Source organism: Poecilia formosa, unplaced genomic scaffold, assembly GCF_000485575.1.
Source record: "Poecilia formosa unplaced genomic scaffold, Poecilia_formosa-5.1.2 Scaffold175, whole genome shotgun sequence".
Classification (NCBI taxonomy): domain Eukaryota; kingdom Metazoa; phylum Chordata; class Actinopteri; order Cyprinodontiformes; family Poeciliidae; genus Poecilia; species Poecilia formosa.
Window position 1 is genome coordinate 1,179,325 of NW_006800114.1, and position 16,978 is coordinate 1,196,302.

The window sequence follows — 16,978 nt, forward strand, 5'->3', positions numbered from 1 at the left end:
TAAAAATGTACAATTTTACTCTCCCTGCTTTTGCTTTTTGTTCTGTCTTTTTTGAAGGTGTGTTTTATGAGCAGGTTCTTGCAGGTTCTGTAATGCCAAAAATCTCCCTAAAATGACATAACACACATAATACTGCAATATTTGAGTCACAAAATGTTGGTGAATCTGTATTACAGTTTATTAAACAGATTAAATGTTTTCCTCTGTACTTGCGTTTTCCTGCTGAGCGTCTCGTTCTTCACAACTTTTTCAGGGTGACAGTGGATTCCGAGGTCTGCCAGGTTTACCTGGACCCCCAGGGGAAGGCATCCAGGGACCTCCGGTAGATTCACAGCCATTTTGAAATCTTTGTTTTCATTTAACCGTTGGGTTTCCATTTTTAACTTTCTCCTAACCTTCGAAATTACAAAGTTTGAATTTAAATCCTGCAACCATGACTTGAAAGCAGGATTTTAGGGTTTGGCCTTCTCTGCGTTTCAACCATGAACCTCAAAATATCTGATTGGCCAACAAAAAAACAAACAAACAAAAAAAAAACATAAATGTGAAGTTAAATTATACAGTGATTTTAAATTTCAAATACAAATTTGAAAAGCTGGGTGTGAGGTTTTAATTTGGCAGTTTTGTTTCCTCTCTTTGTTTCAAACAAGTAAAAAGAAAATAAGAAAAACAAAATAAAACACAGAAAGCAGAGAACAAGATACAAACATAGATACAACATGTAAAGAACATATTGGATAAAAGTGAAACTATCACCTTGAGCCTGTGCAAAAAGCCCCATCTTCACTTTGTGCATCGTATTCATTAAGGAGCAACACCGCTTCATCACACATGCAAACGTATCGGCCGCCTGTTCATTTGTTCAGCGTATTTTATACAATCACCCCCAACAGCACTACCATGAGAGCAGGGTGTGAATCTCTACAGACACATGTGTGATGAGGAACACTTGTCCTAACAGGCATTGATTGAACAACACCCCGTCTGTCCTCACAGATCCCACCCTTGTCCCCTGTGGGCTCCAGACCGGTGCCTCCGCAGGCCACAGTGCTTCCACACTCATTTGCAGTGGGCAAGATTTAATTAGGGACTCGGATAAAGTTACCAAAGGCGGAACAAAGTGTGGAAGCACATCACAATGACAGATGTCAGGCATGGTTCACGCTAACTAAATGAGGTTAGACACGAGTTACGCTGGGAAAGATGGGTTTTTATTTTAAGCTAACTTTAATAGCTATATCTGAGATTCAGATCCAAGTGCTGAAATTTCCTTGGAGTTCCCCTAAAGGAAGTTATGGACTGACGAGACAGAAGTAGATTTCTTTGAAAGGTGTGTCTCCTGTGCCATAACACTAATAAAGTACTTGAGAAAAAGGACATCAAGCTAATAGTCAAACACGGTGGTGTTTTATTGATTCCAAAGGGGAAATTGTATATTGTAATAGTCTGGGGTTGCTTTGTACGGTGGCCCAGATGTCTCATGTCAAACACAATTGCCGCAACACACATAGTAAATCCACAAAGTGAATACAAACTCCACAACAGAAATGTGTTTGTGTGCTGTGGCTTTGGTATTTGCATTTGGGACACCATAGCTTTGCTACTTCATGACCTGAGAGTCTTCCTGTAAGTGATGGAACCATGAATTCTGCTCTGTAGCAGAAACTCCTGCAGGAGAATGGCTGTTGTCAATTGGTGACCATAAGCTCAAACACATTTGGGTTATGCAGCTGGACAATGGCCTGTATGGCCCCCAGAGGACCCCAAACGCTTCACTCTGCATTCAGTCATTCGCCCATTCTTGGATTATGCAAAGACCAAAATATGTCTACATTAACTTAGAAGACTCATTGCCTGCTATTGTTTTTGCCACCTGGGATGTCACAACCAGTTATTATATTCAGGAAATTACTTTTTCACATAAGGCCAACCGGCAACCCTCTAATCCCCTGAAATCCCACCCATCTTCACCTTTTCTAAAGACGATTTTGGGATTAACGACAGGAAATCAACCAAAACTGTTTTTATTTTATTCAAATAATCTTTGTTTTTGTCTTCTTTGTTGCAAACTTTATAAAGAGTTTCTGAACCAATAAAGTTATACTTTCACAGACTATAAATGTGCATATTTTAGTGATATGGTACGGCAGTAGTAGCAGGATGTGATGTTTTTCCAGGGTAACCCTGGGCGACCAGGTCCACCTGGCCCAACAGGGCCACAGGGACTAGGACTTCAAGGCCCCAAGGTAGGCTGTCATTATGAATTGACTAAGAGATATTTTTATGTATTTCATCTAGGTGTTAAATATGACCTTGTGACTTACTGTTTGAACATTGCTTGTGCTTCAGGGCGAACAGGGGGCCCAGGGTGTGACAGGACCCAGAGGTGTACCTGGAGAGGGCTTTCCAGGAGCCAAAGTCAGTCAATATGTTGCCCTTTCGCGGGATAATCTGGGGGTCACCTGTAAAGGCTCATTGCAACTGTTTTGTTTTGATTCATGCGTCAGGGTGACCGGGGCTCGTCAGGAGAGAGGGGGCTTAAAGGATTCAAGGGAGAAATGGGAGATTCGGGAATCCCGGGGCAACCTGTGAGTGATGTTTTGATTTTTTCTATTACATTGAGCCTGAAAGAAATGTGTTGGAGCACTTGATTGTGTTCTGGTTATGATGTAGAAATAAGGCTTCCTCCTATTTAAGATAGCATTTATCTGATAGGTTAACCTTGGTGCTCTCAGCACTTTGACAGTTTTCTTCCTGATTGAGCTCATTGCATCCTTATCTTAGGGTCTTCCGGGCATAAAAGGGGAAGCAGGCCTCACTGTGAGTCCCACTCCTTCCTATTGTTTCTCATCAGTCATTTACCACCACGGCCACTTATGAGCTCATGTTCTGACCATGTATTAATTTCAGAGAGAGGACATCATTCGAATGATCAAAGAGATCTGTGGTAAAGTATCTTCTGATCTTTCGCTAGTTGAAGGTATTGCATTAGCAGCGAAAACGTAACGGGAGAGGGTTTGGCTTCTGTCTGGCCTTATCTGCAGACGGCTAGGTCAGATTTCACCCACTAAACCTTGTCAAAGTGACATTTCAGCCATGATCTCATTCTAGGATGTGGGATCAAGTGCAAGGAGAGGCCCATGGAGTTGGTGTTTGTCATCGACAGCTCAGAGAGCGTGGGGCCCGATAACTTTGAGATCATCAAGCGTTTCGTGACCACCCTGGTGGATCGGGTCACGGTAGGCCGCAACGCCACAAGGATCGGTTTGATATTGTACAGCTTGGAGGTCAAATTGGTGTTCAACTTGGCCCGCTACAACACCAAAGAGGACATCAAGGAGGCCATCAGGAACATCCCGTACATGGGTGAGGGCACCTACACCGGCACAGCCATCCGGAGAGCCACACAGGAGGCCTTCTATAGCTCCCGCATCGGCGTCAGCAAGGTGGCCATCGTGATTACTGATGGGCAGACGGACAAACGGGAGCCAGTCAAGCTGGACATAGCCGTGCGGGAAGCCCACGCTGCCAACATCGAGATGTTCGCCCTGGGGATTGTGAACACGTCGGATCCAACGCAGGCCGACTTCCTGAAAGAGCTGAACCTGATTGCGTCGGACCCGGACAGCGAGCATATGTTCCTGATCGATGACTTCAACACTTTGCCAGGTGATTTTCCTTTTTTTTTTTTTTACAAAGAAATATTTAAATATTGCGATGGAGACTTAGAGCCACACTAAGAAAAAAACAATAACTAAAAAACAGAATATATGTTTTTTTAGTTATTGCAAAGGCATTATATTATCCTAATAAAATCTAAATTTTATTCTCATCATTTTATGATTTTATTCTCGAAATTTGTTTTTATTTTCTTATCTTATCCCTAATACTATATTTGTTAAGTCTTCAACTAATATTTGAACTGCCAGGTTTTCCACCTGAGCAGTGGAACTCCTCCAGACCTACCATGGCCCTCTTTGCTGCTTTTCTGTTTTGTGTTTCTTTGTACCTACCGTGCCACTTAAACTATCACAATCCTCTTCCAGGCTTTTCAAAACCATTTAGTGTTTTAATTACATTCGTGATACAACACGATCAGGCTCTCCTGAGAATCAGATTTCTCCGAAGTGACGGCTCCACCATGCAGTGCTTCTGCTCTCACTCCACTCCTGTCCCTGCTGCTTCTGCAGCTGTCTTCCTTTTGTGTCTCATCTCTATGTCACACTCCATATTAGCGCACAGCTTATTACCCCATACATTTTTATTTGGTTTCTGATTTGTGACTTCCTCCAGAGGAGGATTATTCAAAGACCAAAATAAAAACCCAAGTAGTTATATATACTTTTATATCCGTGCTCTTATTTTGAAGTGGGTAAACACTGTTTACACAGCAGTTTCTTTATGTTCTTTTTTTGTAGCTTAATTCCAAACAAGAAACGTACAGTAACATAATAAAACAAGATATAAACATAAATACAATATCTAGAGGCATTACAGAACATGTAAAATATAATATTTATTATGTGCTCAAGGGTTGCAGTGTTTCAAGGGCAGATATTATTTGAACTCAAGTTAGCACTTTAGCATTAGCTTCTGTCAATTACCGTGTTGGTAAGGTCCATTAGCGTTAGCGGAACTCATATTTATTCTTAGTGCTTTAGGGTTAGCTCAACTATCTTTTTATCTTTGTGCCAATAGTGTTGCAACTGTTGTGCTTGTTGATCAAACTAATGAATGTAAGCAATGCTAGCTAAAAACCCTGGAATTTCTCTGCATTTTCTGCTAACATTGACATGCTTACTTACAAAAACAAAGTGAGAGAAGTGCAAATAAAATGCTATCTCTGTCTTTTATGGGTTTTGTTATTTTATACGATTTTGATAAAGTTTAGAATTAAGTAATCTAGTTAATCCTAAAGCTAAAAGTGTAAAAAAATTGCTTTACTTTGTACAGACTTGAGTGTCAAAACAGTAGCGATAGAAGTCGTCCTACATGATTTGCTGGATAAACTGTCCTGTTGTGGCTCAGTGAAGGGATCAAGCCTTCAGTTGGCTCTGCTGTCCACCGTTGGCAGCGGTGAACGACGGAGGCTGTGTTTGTGGAAGCATGAATGTAGCCAGAGAGCAATGTTTTATGCTAAGGCTAACACAAACCCAAACCATCCTCCTCCCCAGATGGTCACCCGCCAAGAGCTTTAGGCTATTTTATATTTACGGTATTATTCTTTGATGGCTCTGTAACTTTTTCCCAGCCAGCTGGCTGGTGTTCTAGTAACAAGTGGGGGAGGGGTGGAGCTGCGTGCCTTGATTTCCTTGCAGCAGCAAATAATTTCAGTCGTTTTGGCACTTTCTCTGGGCACGACGGACATTACTGTGGCTTTGAAAGTGAAATTTTTTTATACGAAATACTGCTAACCAGCTAATGTTTGAGCATAAAACTAATAAAAATATTATTCAGCTCATTTTTTTTGTTTGCCCCAGGATATGTGAATTTATTAATTTTATTTGTCATATTGAATACATGAATACATCACGTAAACATGCCAGATTTTCCTCTGCAGTCCTTAGCAGATTGATGGAAGAGATTTAAAAAATCAGGACAATAAAGCATAAAAAGAAGTAGTAAAAAATATTTACCTATCATTTGAAACAGCAACGCTGCAAGATGCTGCTTATATTGTGTATTGATAATTATTTACAGATTCCTTTTCTACAACAATTTCAGTACTTTGTTTTATTAAAATATTGTCTATTTAGTGTATCACTGAAGTGAAGAAAACGATACAAAATAAATCCTTCCAGTTTTAATTTTAAAAAGATGTGGCCCTTCAGTCTTCTCAAATTGACATTGTTTTGTTCAGAATGGCAAAAAAATTGGACACAACTGACTAAAGTGATGTTTCTGAATATTTCCTATTATTTCTTATATTATATTCTTGATTATAATGTATTCCAAGAATTTGAAGCCCAAACAGAAAACAACAAACAGCCTGAAAGAACTTTTCCTGAACAGTATTTTACTGATAAATGATCGTGTCTTTCCAACTCAAAAAGTCATGCTTATGTAACATTCCACAGTGACGATATGAATTCGCCGAAGCTCATCTGACAGACTTGGAAGCGCTCCTTCATCATCCTCTTCTCCATGTGTTTTGCTTCTTCAGCTCTCGAGTCCAAGCTGGTCAGTCAGTTCTGTGAGGACGAAAACGGGGCCCTGATATACAACCGGATAACAAACGGCTACAACGGAAACAACGGCTACAACGGCAACAGGATCACTGGGAGCTACGCCACCGGTGGCTATGGTTACAGGCCCGTAACTCAGCAGGACCATCTCAGCGGCCAGCAGGCTGGTGCTGGCACCAACAGCCATGGCAGTAAAGGATCCAGCACTGTTCATGTACGGAACTCAGTGTAATAAACAAACACGGATATTATTAAAGCTCTATAAACTCTGTGATCTGTTTTTTTTCTTTCTTTGTGCTCAGGGTGGAGGAGGGCAGCGTGTAACCACGGTGATAACCTCCTCAGGAAGAGAACGCGGGGACACGTTTAACCGCGGCACCTCCGACTACAAGACTCCGCCTCCTGCCAGAGGGGGCTCATCTTCCTCATCTTCATCTTCTACAAACATAAGCATATCATCCTCAGGCGTTTCTGTGCCGTACGTTCCCCCGCCGAGGCCAGCTCTGCCCAAAGGTACAAAGACTCCCTTAAGCTCAGAATTTTGAATTTCCTTTCTGAAATCTGACTTCAAACTCAGAATTAGGGAGTACATTTCCACCAAAAAATCTTTTAGACAAATCTAAGAAATTTTAATTTTTTTTAATACACCAATTTTTCAGTCTTTACTGGGCAGACCTGAAGTGAAATGTAGAATTCCCTCCATGCAGCCACAGCTGAGATAATCGCATGCAAAGCGAAGCAGCAACAACTGCTAATAACACAACGTTAAAACCCTCCACCTCTGACAGTTAGTCAGAATCATTACGGGGGATGCCGGACCTCCTGCGGTGCGGCGACATGATTAGAATCTCCTGTAAAGCAGCGGGCCGGTGTGTGTTTTAGTGAGCCGGTGGCAGAAAGGACACAGCTTCGCTTGATGTATCGTTCATGCTGCGCGTGCAGCGAAGCGAGGAACAGCGAGGCCAATTATTTTTGAAGTACTGCGGCTATTATTGTGGAACCAGCTCCTTCCTGAAGAACCGGAGCGGAAATGGTCACTCTGGGGGTGGATTTCTACCGCAGCCATCTCTTTTTTTTCTCTCTCTCTTTTTTTTTTTTTTTTTTTCTTTTTTTCCACGTGTGTACGTGTGTGTGTTTTACCTCTTATCGCGTGACGTTTTCCCACAGAGACCGTACCCCTGGACCCTCGCTGCGAGCTGGTTCTGGACCAGGGAACATGTCGAGAATATAACATTCGCTGGTACTACGACAAGCAGGCCAACGCTTGCGCCCAGTTCTGGTACGGAGGCTGCGGCGGCAACGGGAACCGCTTCGACACTGAGGATGAGTGTAAGAGAACATGTGTGGTCTCCAGAGTCGCAGGTGCTCCTCCTTTTATGTTCTTATTTTTGTTAAAATGTTACCTCAGATTTCAAGTTTTGAGCTGTTAACTTTCCTGCATGTTGTGTTTTCTTCAGGAGGCTGAGCGAAGGCATCTTCTTCTTCTTCTTCTTCTTCTTCTTCTTCTTCTTCAATTTTCCACCAGATTGCAGAAAGTTGGGTCAAACTTTCTCAGGCAAAACCCACACACACCAGTTTTGTGTGTGTGTGTGTGTGTGTGTGATATTTTACAACTTATCACAAAAATAATTTTGTAAAAAAAAAAGTGTTATAGACATTTTCATGTTTTTTTGTTGTTTTCTTGGTGATCATTTCTACTCAGGTGTACAGACAAGCTCTCACCTACACTTCATTACGTTTTTTTCCCCCCTCATACTCAGTGAGTGCTGTGAAGATAGTGGAAAAAAACCAAACTGTTTGCACAACGTGGACAATCATAGCTCTGCAACTTAACAAGCAGCATCAGTGAATCAGTACGGTGTAAAGCCAAGCTATCTGTAAGTACTTCTATTTAAGTTCTCACAGTCAGAGGCAGTAGGTGAGGTTTGCATTTTCAGTCTTTTAAGCCACATTACGCTGATTCACATATCACTAAGATCTAGAAAAAAACACTTTAGTACACATTTGAATGCTGTTTTTTTTTTTTTTCTTTTTTTTGGGGGGGGGTGGTGTTAATTTTAAAAAACTAAAACTTGGTGTGCAAATTTGCTAAAATTTTGGATCCTCTTTCACCCTATGTAAGTATACATATAAATTCAATCCACATTAATGTTTGAATGTATGCCCTTTAGCAAGTTACACAGGAACCATTTGTTTTGTCCACACAAAACCGAATGCAGAACTTAAATTAAAACATGTATTAAAGAGACAGTATTATGTAAAATCAACTTTTTGCAGCTTTACACGATGTTAGGATGTTATTCCCTTATCAAAAACACACCTGGAGTGATGCTTTGATTCTTTCATGCGTGTTTGAGAGAGCCTGTAGTCTCCCATGGCAACTGTTCAGCTGTATAAAACACCCGGTTGGACGTAGCTCCTCCTTCGAGACTCAAATTCTGAGCTTCTGCATTACAGAGTAAAATATTTTACATTAATCTAGTTCATAACTTTAACTAAAAAAATAATAATCTAAAGCAAAATCTTTTAAAACTCATGGCAAACTAAAAGAACATGAGACGGTTGAAGACTTTTTCACTGACGTTCAAACATTATAAATAACTTTCTCTTTGTGAAATAATTGTGTACAATTGTTTGTTTTTGATAATATAAAATGTGACATTTTTAGTTTTTCTTCATCCTTTCTTCCACTTGAGGTAAAGGGTTAAACTGACGCACATATCGCCCTCTACTGGGCAACATGTGCTCATGCCTCTGAATTTGAAGCTTCAAGTTCAGTAGTAGGCTGTGTTGTTTTTGTAATACCCAGATGTACTGAACGCAGAAATGCATACTTTACTGTACTGTGTAATGTTTGGTTACAAGTGTCAACCATTGAAATAAATCAGATATTAATTACAATATGTGAAATGCTCATTAATGATTAATATTTCAGGTGGCGGAATGAATTTTGTGATTAAAATTCATATTAATATAACATCCACCCTTCCTGCAACAATGGCCTTTACATTTAAAATAATGAGAATTTAGTTTTTTCACTTAAATATGCAATGAAATAATTTAGATCAAAGCACATTCATGTGTTACAATGGCCTAGTCAAAGTCCTGATTGAAATTCAATTAAAGATCTACGTTTAATCTGACGGAGCTGGAGCCAATAAACTGAAAACCATCTAATTCCTTCCACGTTACAAATTAAAATGTACAACTTTCTGTCATACAAAATCCCTGTTAAACACATGGAAACTGTGTGAATACTTTTTCAAATCAGTGTAAAGTGCAACACAATCTAATTTTTCCTAAATATCACTGTAGCTTTAAGGAAGCAGCAGAGCTCTCTTACGCACATCAGCTCTCTCCCCTTCTGCTTAAATTACATTTTAGCGACTCCTCGACATGTGGCGCAGTCTGATCTATCTTTAGTGCCCGAGAAATGTTGCCCAACTCCACGGCCTCTTCAAACTTCATCATCAGGCTGCAGAAATAAGACCGAATCAAATAAGCATCTATCGATCCAGACACATTAATTTATGGCATTTATTACCATTTCACAGGGAAGACGTGGCTGCAAGCACCCGGACGTCATTTATGTCAGCAACGAAAGGAAACATGTTTCTGATTCTAAAATGAAAATCTCCGACTGCGTTGTTTTGAGACATGCACACAGGAGAAAAAAAGAAAATAAACTCATCTTGCTGATTTGTGGAAATTGCCACTTGTTTGTGTGACTCTCACCTGTTTTTGCTCACAGCTGCCACACTAGAAACTTTTTAGGTCCAATTATAGCTCAGTGTGTCTCTCCAGTGTCTGCTAATTAACGCTAAGATGGGTAACAAGAAAACAAAGCGAAGGCAACATGCGGATAATGAGGAAATCACGTGTTATGATAAACAAAACCTTTCATGAACAAATATTTTTTTCCGGATTGTGGATGTGGACAACGTGTAATGCAACTTATAACAGGATTGGAGCTAATTAGATCATGTGAAATGTTAATCACTGTATTACAGTTGAAAAGGTTAACAGTCAAACCATTTACTGTAATTTGAAAAATTGGGAAGCAGTGGAAGACTGTAAGAGACAGATCTTATCTCATATAGAGTAGTGCTGTGATTACTTATTCCTTTTGAAGTGAAATCTCTACTCTTGAGGTGTCTGGGGTCACTTCGTAGGTGATTTTAAACTCCATGCGGACTGGAAAATAAATTGACGTCTAAAGAACAGCACATATTTTTGAATATGACAGCCAGTGCTCTGAATATCCTCTCACTCATGTGTAACTTTAGCTATACGGGAGCTATTTAGGGGGCTTTGACAGCATTGTCTTTGCTGTAAATGGACCACATGACACTCTGGGAGCTGAATCATGGTGGCGTGTCTCCAGCCAAATATCCCAGCAGTTGCTACTTTCAGTCTGCAGCGGCAGGTGCTGGAGTCCAATGCTGGGGCTGTTCTCTGATTTGGCCCATTGAGATTCCACTGAAGCATGCTGGGGTTAGAGAGAGCTATATTTAGAGGGGGGTGGATTGAATTGCTCGGTCTTCACACCAGGAACCCTTTCTCTGCTCAGCCTTTTCCAGCCAGGACTTACTGCCAAAAGGACCTTTGGCGACCATCTCCTTCCGTTGTTCACAGACACTTTTGTTTTGGTGCCCTTACCCCTCTTTGACCAAGCTATGGACCCCAACGCCATCAAGGAGGAGCTGCGGCTGTTTCAGAGCACTCTCCTCCAAGACGGGCTGAAGGAGCTTCTCAATGAGAACAAGTTTGTGGACTGTACCCTGAAAGTGGGCGACCGCAGTTTCCCATGCCATCGGCTAATCATGGCCGCTTGCAGCCCTTACTTCAGGGATATCTTCTTCACTGAGGATGGAAAGGAGGTGGAAAACACCAAAGAGGTAGTCCTAGATGACATCAACCCCTCTGTCCTGGACATGATTATCCAGTACCTCTACTCGGCTGAGATTGACCTCACTGATGACAATGTGCAGGATATCATTGCTGTGGCAAACAGATTCCAAATCCCTTCTGTCTTCACAGTCTGCGTCAATTATCTTCAGAAGAAACTCTCGCTGGGTAACTGTATGGCCATCTTCAGGATGGGCCTGGTCCTCAGCTGTCCCAGACTCGCCGTTGCGGCACGGAATTACATCGCAGATCGCTTTGAGCTTCTCCACAAGGATGAGGAATTCCTCAAGCTTGCGGCCCATGAACTGTTCGCCGTCATAGGAGGGGACTTGTTGAACGTTGAGAAAGAGGAGCTGGTGTTTGAGGCGGTAATGGCCTGGGCCCGCCACGACAAAGAGAAACGTGTTAAGGTCCTGAAGGATGCCTTCAACTGCATCCGCTTCCGACTGATGCCGGAGAAGTACTTCAAAGAAAAAGTGGAGAATGACGAGATCATTAAAGCTGACCCGGAACTCCAGAAGATGATGCAGGTCATCAAGGATGCCTTCAAGGGGAAACTTCCCGACAAACCTGTGAAGAAAGAGGGTGAGGAGGGAGCAGGCAAGGAAGGCGAGGAAGAAGACAGCCCATTCCCTGGTTTCCTCAATGATGACCGCAGACATGGCATGTTTGCTCGCGACTTCGTCTTGATGATCAATGACACAGCAGCGGTGGCGTATGACGTCAATGAGAACGAATGCTTCCTTGCTGCTATGTCAGAGCAGGTCCCCCGTAACCACGTTAGCTTGGTGACGCAACAGAATCAGCTCTACATCATTGGAGGACTGTTTGTGGATGAGGATAACAAGGACGTGCCTTTGCAATGCTACTTCTACTTGGTGAGCATCTCCTGAATCACCCAAATAAGTTGTTGGGCCATTTATCCTTCAGTTGGGTAAATTCACACAATGTCCATTTCAGAAAGACTCTTACAATGGCTTCCTTGGGAAGATTTTTTTTTTTAATGATTATTACCACGCCTATTCTGTTAACTGCTAGAATCATGAAATGGTATGTCTAGCATAGCTTGAGAAACACTGCAGGCACAGAACCAGAAGATACCTTTAGCATGTCTTCGAGAATGACAACAAGAATCAAACATTCTTGAATACATTGAGCATGACTTCAAGAATGTTGCCATTCTTGAAGACATGCTCAATGTATTCAATTTGAATACATTTTAAGGACAAGTACACCTTGGGTTAAATTTGGGATACAAATCAGAAAATCAGCTTTTAAATTAAGATTAATTTGGTTTGGCTCGCTGCGGTACAATTTATTCTTTTTGTCCACCTAAGCACTTATCGAAGATATCTTCTCTCTAGCTACCTATAGCCTCATATTAGATAGACAAAGTAAAGGTTGTTGTCTGTTGTAGCTACTTTCTGATTTTAAGCTCTTAACAAGAGCATTTTATTTTCAATTGTAATAAATATTTTCAGTGTTTTTGAAATATGTTTTCTGCAAATGACACATACCATTATCTTGCATGACAATCTAATTAGAAAGTGTTATTGTTAATCTAACTTAGTCCCTTTTGGCTTTTTAAAGAACTCAAAAAACAAATACCTTTTCAGTAAACAGAAGGTTTCCAGTGAAATCTATGTTGTCTTTTACGCTTATTTCTTCACAGTAACCAATACATATAAGGGTCCTTTTTTTATTGTGTCATTTATTCACACCTTAGTTTGATCCCCTCACATCTGAGTGGGTTGCCATGCCACCCATGCCTTCTCCACGATGCCTTTTCAACATCGGTGAGAGTCAGAACCTGCTGTTCGCTGTAGCTGGAAAGGACCTCCAGACCAATGAGTCGCTGGACACCGTGATGTGCTACGATGTTGAGTTAGTGGTATTACTTTTTTTCTTTTCATGCTACGCCTTCTTCTCACATTTGTTCCCCCCAGCCTCCCTGACTCTGTCTCTCACTTCATGCACACTTTTTCAGGTGATAATTAACTTCAGAAAAATAAACAACTCTCTTAGTGCTAAAAAAGAAAGTGTAAATAAATCCATATGTATAAATATGTTTTTTATTTAGTCTCACGTTCTCTAATGAGCTTTGCCGTGATCGGCACATGCAAATTTATAACGTGTAAATGATTGTGTAAAAACAAAACTTAGGATTCAATGCTATAACTCAAGTGTTGTTTAAACTCAGGATAGAAATATGCCCGAATGTTGCACCATATTTTAATATTTCCACACATGTGGCATTCTTTAGGAAGATGAAATGGACCGAAACGAAAAAGCTTCCTCTGAAGATTCACGGCCACGCCGTCGTGTCACACAAAGGACTGATCTACTGCATCGGAGGAAAAACAGATGACAAGTGAGTGTGTGTGTGTGTGTGTGTGTGTGTGTGTGTGTGTGTGTGTGTGTGTGTGTGTCCGCGCTAACGCCGTGAACAGCTGCTGTTCCTGATCCATCATGCTGCAAGCCGGGAAAACTGCAGGATGCACATCTCAGACCATGATTACAGAACCACAGTCCAGGGTTTTCAAACACACAACAATAACGGGAAAATCCTGACCTGACCTTTTTTTTTTTTTTACAGGTATAACATAACTACTGTTTATTTCCACAGAACTGGCGCACAAATCACCCTTGTTTTCCAGGAACGATGATGCCACGGCTAATAAACTCACTTGAATTAAAGGCTGAGACTAATAATAGTCCAGCGATTTCAGCTGCCAGTTACCACATGGAGAGGAAAACTGAGCTGCTAGACAAAAGAATCAAACATTTAACTGATAAAATACACATTTGAAGTGAACTTAACAAAATGTCAAATTTTTTGATGAAAATAAAAGTATTAGCTTATTTTCCCCCTATCTAAAACCCCTCTACATTACACACTGCATTAATAAATGGTGTATTTACAGTGTTTATCCCTGTAGCATGCTGCTGCTGCTACCATATTTGCTGAATTTCCACAAAGTGGATTTAATTTGTGGCAGAACATGCTGAATTATAATTTCATATATAAAAACAATTCCTTTCTAATTCACAATTATGTGATATTTTGTCAGCCTGCCACATAAAATCTAAAGACACATCCAAGTTGGTGGGTGTAATGTGACAAAACGTTAGCGGTTGACATTATCTTCCTGTTACATTCAAATTAATATTTTAAGTCATTTCTTTAAGTAATTCAAGTACCAACAGTCCAAAATGACACTTTATTTTATTGTTAGGCTTCTACGTTACAATTTTTCTTTCTTTCAGAGGTTTTCTTTGTTTGTCGGTGCCTAGTTGAAGGGGGAAAAAAAAAGATGTTTGATGTGAAAAAAAACATTTCTAGCTGATCTTTGACACATTTTGACTATCAATAACCCGCCACCCCCCCCTTCCCCCTGCAGCAAAGCGCTCAACAAAGTGTTTGTGTACAACCACAAGCAGTCTGAGTGGAGGGAGATGGCGGCCATGAAGACACCCAGAGCCATGTTCGGAGCCGTCATCCACAAGGGAAAGATCGTGGTGGCCGGCGGAGTGAACGAGGAGGGCCTCACCGCCTCATGTGAGGCCTACGACTTCACAACGAACAAGTACGTTCAGCTCACAGAATGTCCATGACTTTTTTGCTGATTTTTTTAGCATCGTTTTCTTCCAACTAATAAAGGTGGTTATACTTTATCTTTTCACAGAGCTACATATTCTGCGAACATGTCCTAATCATTCCTTTTTTGCCAGCTGTAATCACCAATATCAAAGCAATTCCCCTCAACATAATCGATATCTTAAACTTTTAAATACATATTTATTTGCCTAATTTGTAGCCATACAGTTAAACAAAATGAACGTATTTTAATAATCACATATCTTTTAAAGAGAAAGTCTATTTCAGTTTTCAACTGCTTCTTTGCTAGTTTTCTGTTGTGGCTAGTTTTGCTGCATTGATAATGCTGGGATGTACATAAAAAGCGTAAATTTTACTTTAGCTTTTTATTATTATTATTATTATTATTATTATTATTATTATTATTATTATTATTATTAGTCCAATTACAAAATAGCACAATCTGCTTGCATATCTGGGCATGAAAAAGAAAATAAAGTTATTAGGTTTGTCAGTGTTTTCTACGCCGAACCACATCCATTGAACAGTGCAGAAACAGGTGTGTGCCAGCAGTGTTGACGATCCTGAGCCTATTCCGGTGTGCCGTGTCTCCGCAGGTGGGAACCCTTCACGGAGTTCCCCCAGGAGAGGAGCTCCATCAACCTGGTGAGCACCGGCGGCCTGCTGTACGCCGTGGGCGGCTTCGCCATGGTTCAGATGGAGAACAAGGAGGTGGCTCCCACAGAGGTCACCGATGTCTGGCAGTAAGTCCTCAGAAAAAGATTGATTAAACCAACTGTTTCGATAAGAAGAAATGAATCAATTTTGAGGGTCACTAATCTACACTGTTAATAATACTATTACATTATGTCTGTCATAGCATGTCTGACACTAAATTAGCACTTGAAGCTAATTCCACTCACATAGTGGATGGAAGACATCTTAAAATACTATGTTTTTTGAACAAAACATCACTTGTAAACACATCCTGCTGCAGCTTATTTGTAAAGTATTTGTTTTTTTCTTGCCTGACAAACTTTGTGCTCACAAACAACAGGTGTCATCTTTGAGGTCTGTCTGTTGACTTCCTGTTTGTCATTATCAATCAGCTGTATGTCGTACCTCTCTGTTTAAAGCCTTTTTTATATGTAATTCTCAACCAGAAATTAATTTTAAAGGAACATTTGTTTTAGCAGTGGTGGAGAGATGAGTTTTCTTTAGCTGTGTTTACTTCCATGTTTTACTATTTGTAGCAAAAGTGACCAACCAATTATTCATTATATATTCCCAATAAAATTGCCTTTTCTATCAAGAAAACAGTCCAACATGTGATTACTATATCTAAGTTTTAAAATGTCTTACCTACTTTGAAAACCAACGAAAATGCTAATTGCGTATTTATGTTCCATACTTTACATTCTTGATTTTAAATATTATATATTCACTTGGTTAAATGCTGCCCCTGCTAGCATATTTCACATTAGCCTTAGCACTATCGCTAAGCTAGCTAAAGTGGGATACAAACTTAAATTTGTGTCCAACAACGAAACTTTTCCAAAAGCAGGTTCCTCACTTTTACCATTTAGATAAATATGCTCTTCAAATCCTGCCTTATTATTGATGAATTATAACATTATAACACTGAATCAAAGAGATGCTAAAAGTTAGCTACTATTATCCATTAGCTTTCCAAACTGACTTGCTTCATTTAAATTTCAATTATTAGTATTGCGAATAAGAAATACACTCCAAAATCCCCCCCTTTTTTTTAATACTGTACTTGTTTTCATTTGCGACTCTTCTCCTCTTCCTATCAGGTATGAGGACGACAAGAAGCAGTGGAGCGGCATGCTGAGGGAGATGCGCTATGCAGCAGGCTCCTCCTGCGTGTCTGTCCGCCTCAATGCCGCCAGGATGCCCAAGTTGTAGACAGAACCATTTTCCGTCTCAGGGCCCCGTCTATTTAACAGCTTCCAAAGGCCCTCTCCTCCTCCTTCTTCTCTCCCTCCTCCTCTTCCTCCTCCTTCTGTGAAATGCTTCTAAGGCGCTGGGGTTGATCTTTGACATTTTTTTTTTTTTCCTCTGAACTCAGATGATTTTTATCTGTACATCGAAAGCTCCCTTTAGCTGCTGCTTCAAAGACACCTCATCCCCTCAGCATTTTAAAAAAAGGAGTCACAATTTAGTTGGATCTCCAAATCTCTGTTTACACAATTTTAGCTCGTCTTTTGTAAAAAATAAAAGAAGTAACTTCTCCTTTCTGCCTCTGCCTTTGCTTTTTTTCTTT

The 16,978-nt window shown here is 40.5% G+C and overlaps 2 protein-coding genes across 2 annotated transcripts in view; both read left to right on the top strand.

The window, feature by feature from the left end:
• The window catches only part of LOC103147190 (collagen alpha-1(XXVIII) chain-like), a 34,234-nt gene extending 24,378 nt beyond the window's left edge, over nucleotides 1-9,856 (top strand). Inside the window, exons 26-36 of the mRNA XM_007565420.2 lie at nucleotides 254-322; nucleotides 2,178-2,246; nucleotides 2,350-2,418; nucleotides 2,508-2,588; nucleotides 2,785-2,820; nucleotides 2,911-2,947; nucleotides 3,112-3,669; nucleotides 6,164-6,399; nucleotides 6,488-6,698; nucleotides 7,353-7,547; nucleotides 7,643-9,856. Of these exons, the coding sequence (XP_007565482.1) occupies nucleotides 254-322; nucleotides 2,178-2,246; nucleotides 2,350-2,418; nucleotides 2,508-2,588; nucleotides 2,785-2,820; nucleotides 2,911-2,947; nucleotides 3,112-3,669; nucleotides 6,164-6,399; nucleotides 6,488-6,698; nucleotides 7,353-7,547; nucleotides 7,643-7,650 (1,569 nt within the window). The 3' untranslated portion in view covers nucleotides 7,651-9,856. The remainder of the gene's footprint in view (nucleotides 1-253; nucleotides 323-2,177; nucleotides 2,247-2,349; nucleotides 2,419-2,507; nucleotides 2,589-2,784; nucleotides 2,821-2,910; nucleotides 2,948-3,111; nucleotides 3,670-6,163; nucleotides 6,400-6,487; nucleotides 6,699-7,352; nucleotides 7,548-7,642) is intronic.
• A 734-nt stretch (nucleotides 9,857-10,590) lies between these two features.
• On the top strand, nucleotides 10,591-16,947 carry LOC103147191 (kelch-like protein 41b). The gene is made up of 6 exons (XM_007565421.2): nucleotides 10,591-11,971; nucleotides 12,820-12,977; nucleotides 13,357-13,464; nucleotides 14,495-14,680; nucleotides 15,309-15,455; nucleotides 16,509-16,947. The coding sequence occupies exons 1-6, from the start codon at nucleotides 10,862-10,864 to the stop codon at nucleotides 16,618-16,620; spliced, it is 1,821 nt and encodes a 606-aa protein (XP_007565483.1). The 5' UTR covers nucleotides 10,591-10,861; the 3' UTR covers nucleotides 16,621-16,947.
• The last annotated feature ends 31 nt before the right edge of the window (nucleotides 16,948-16,978 follow it).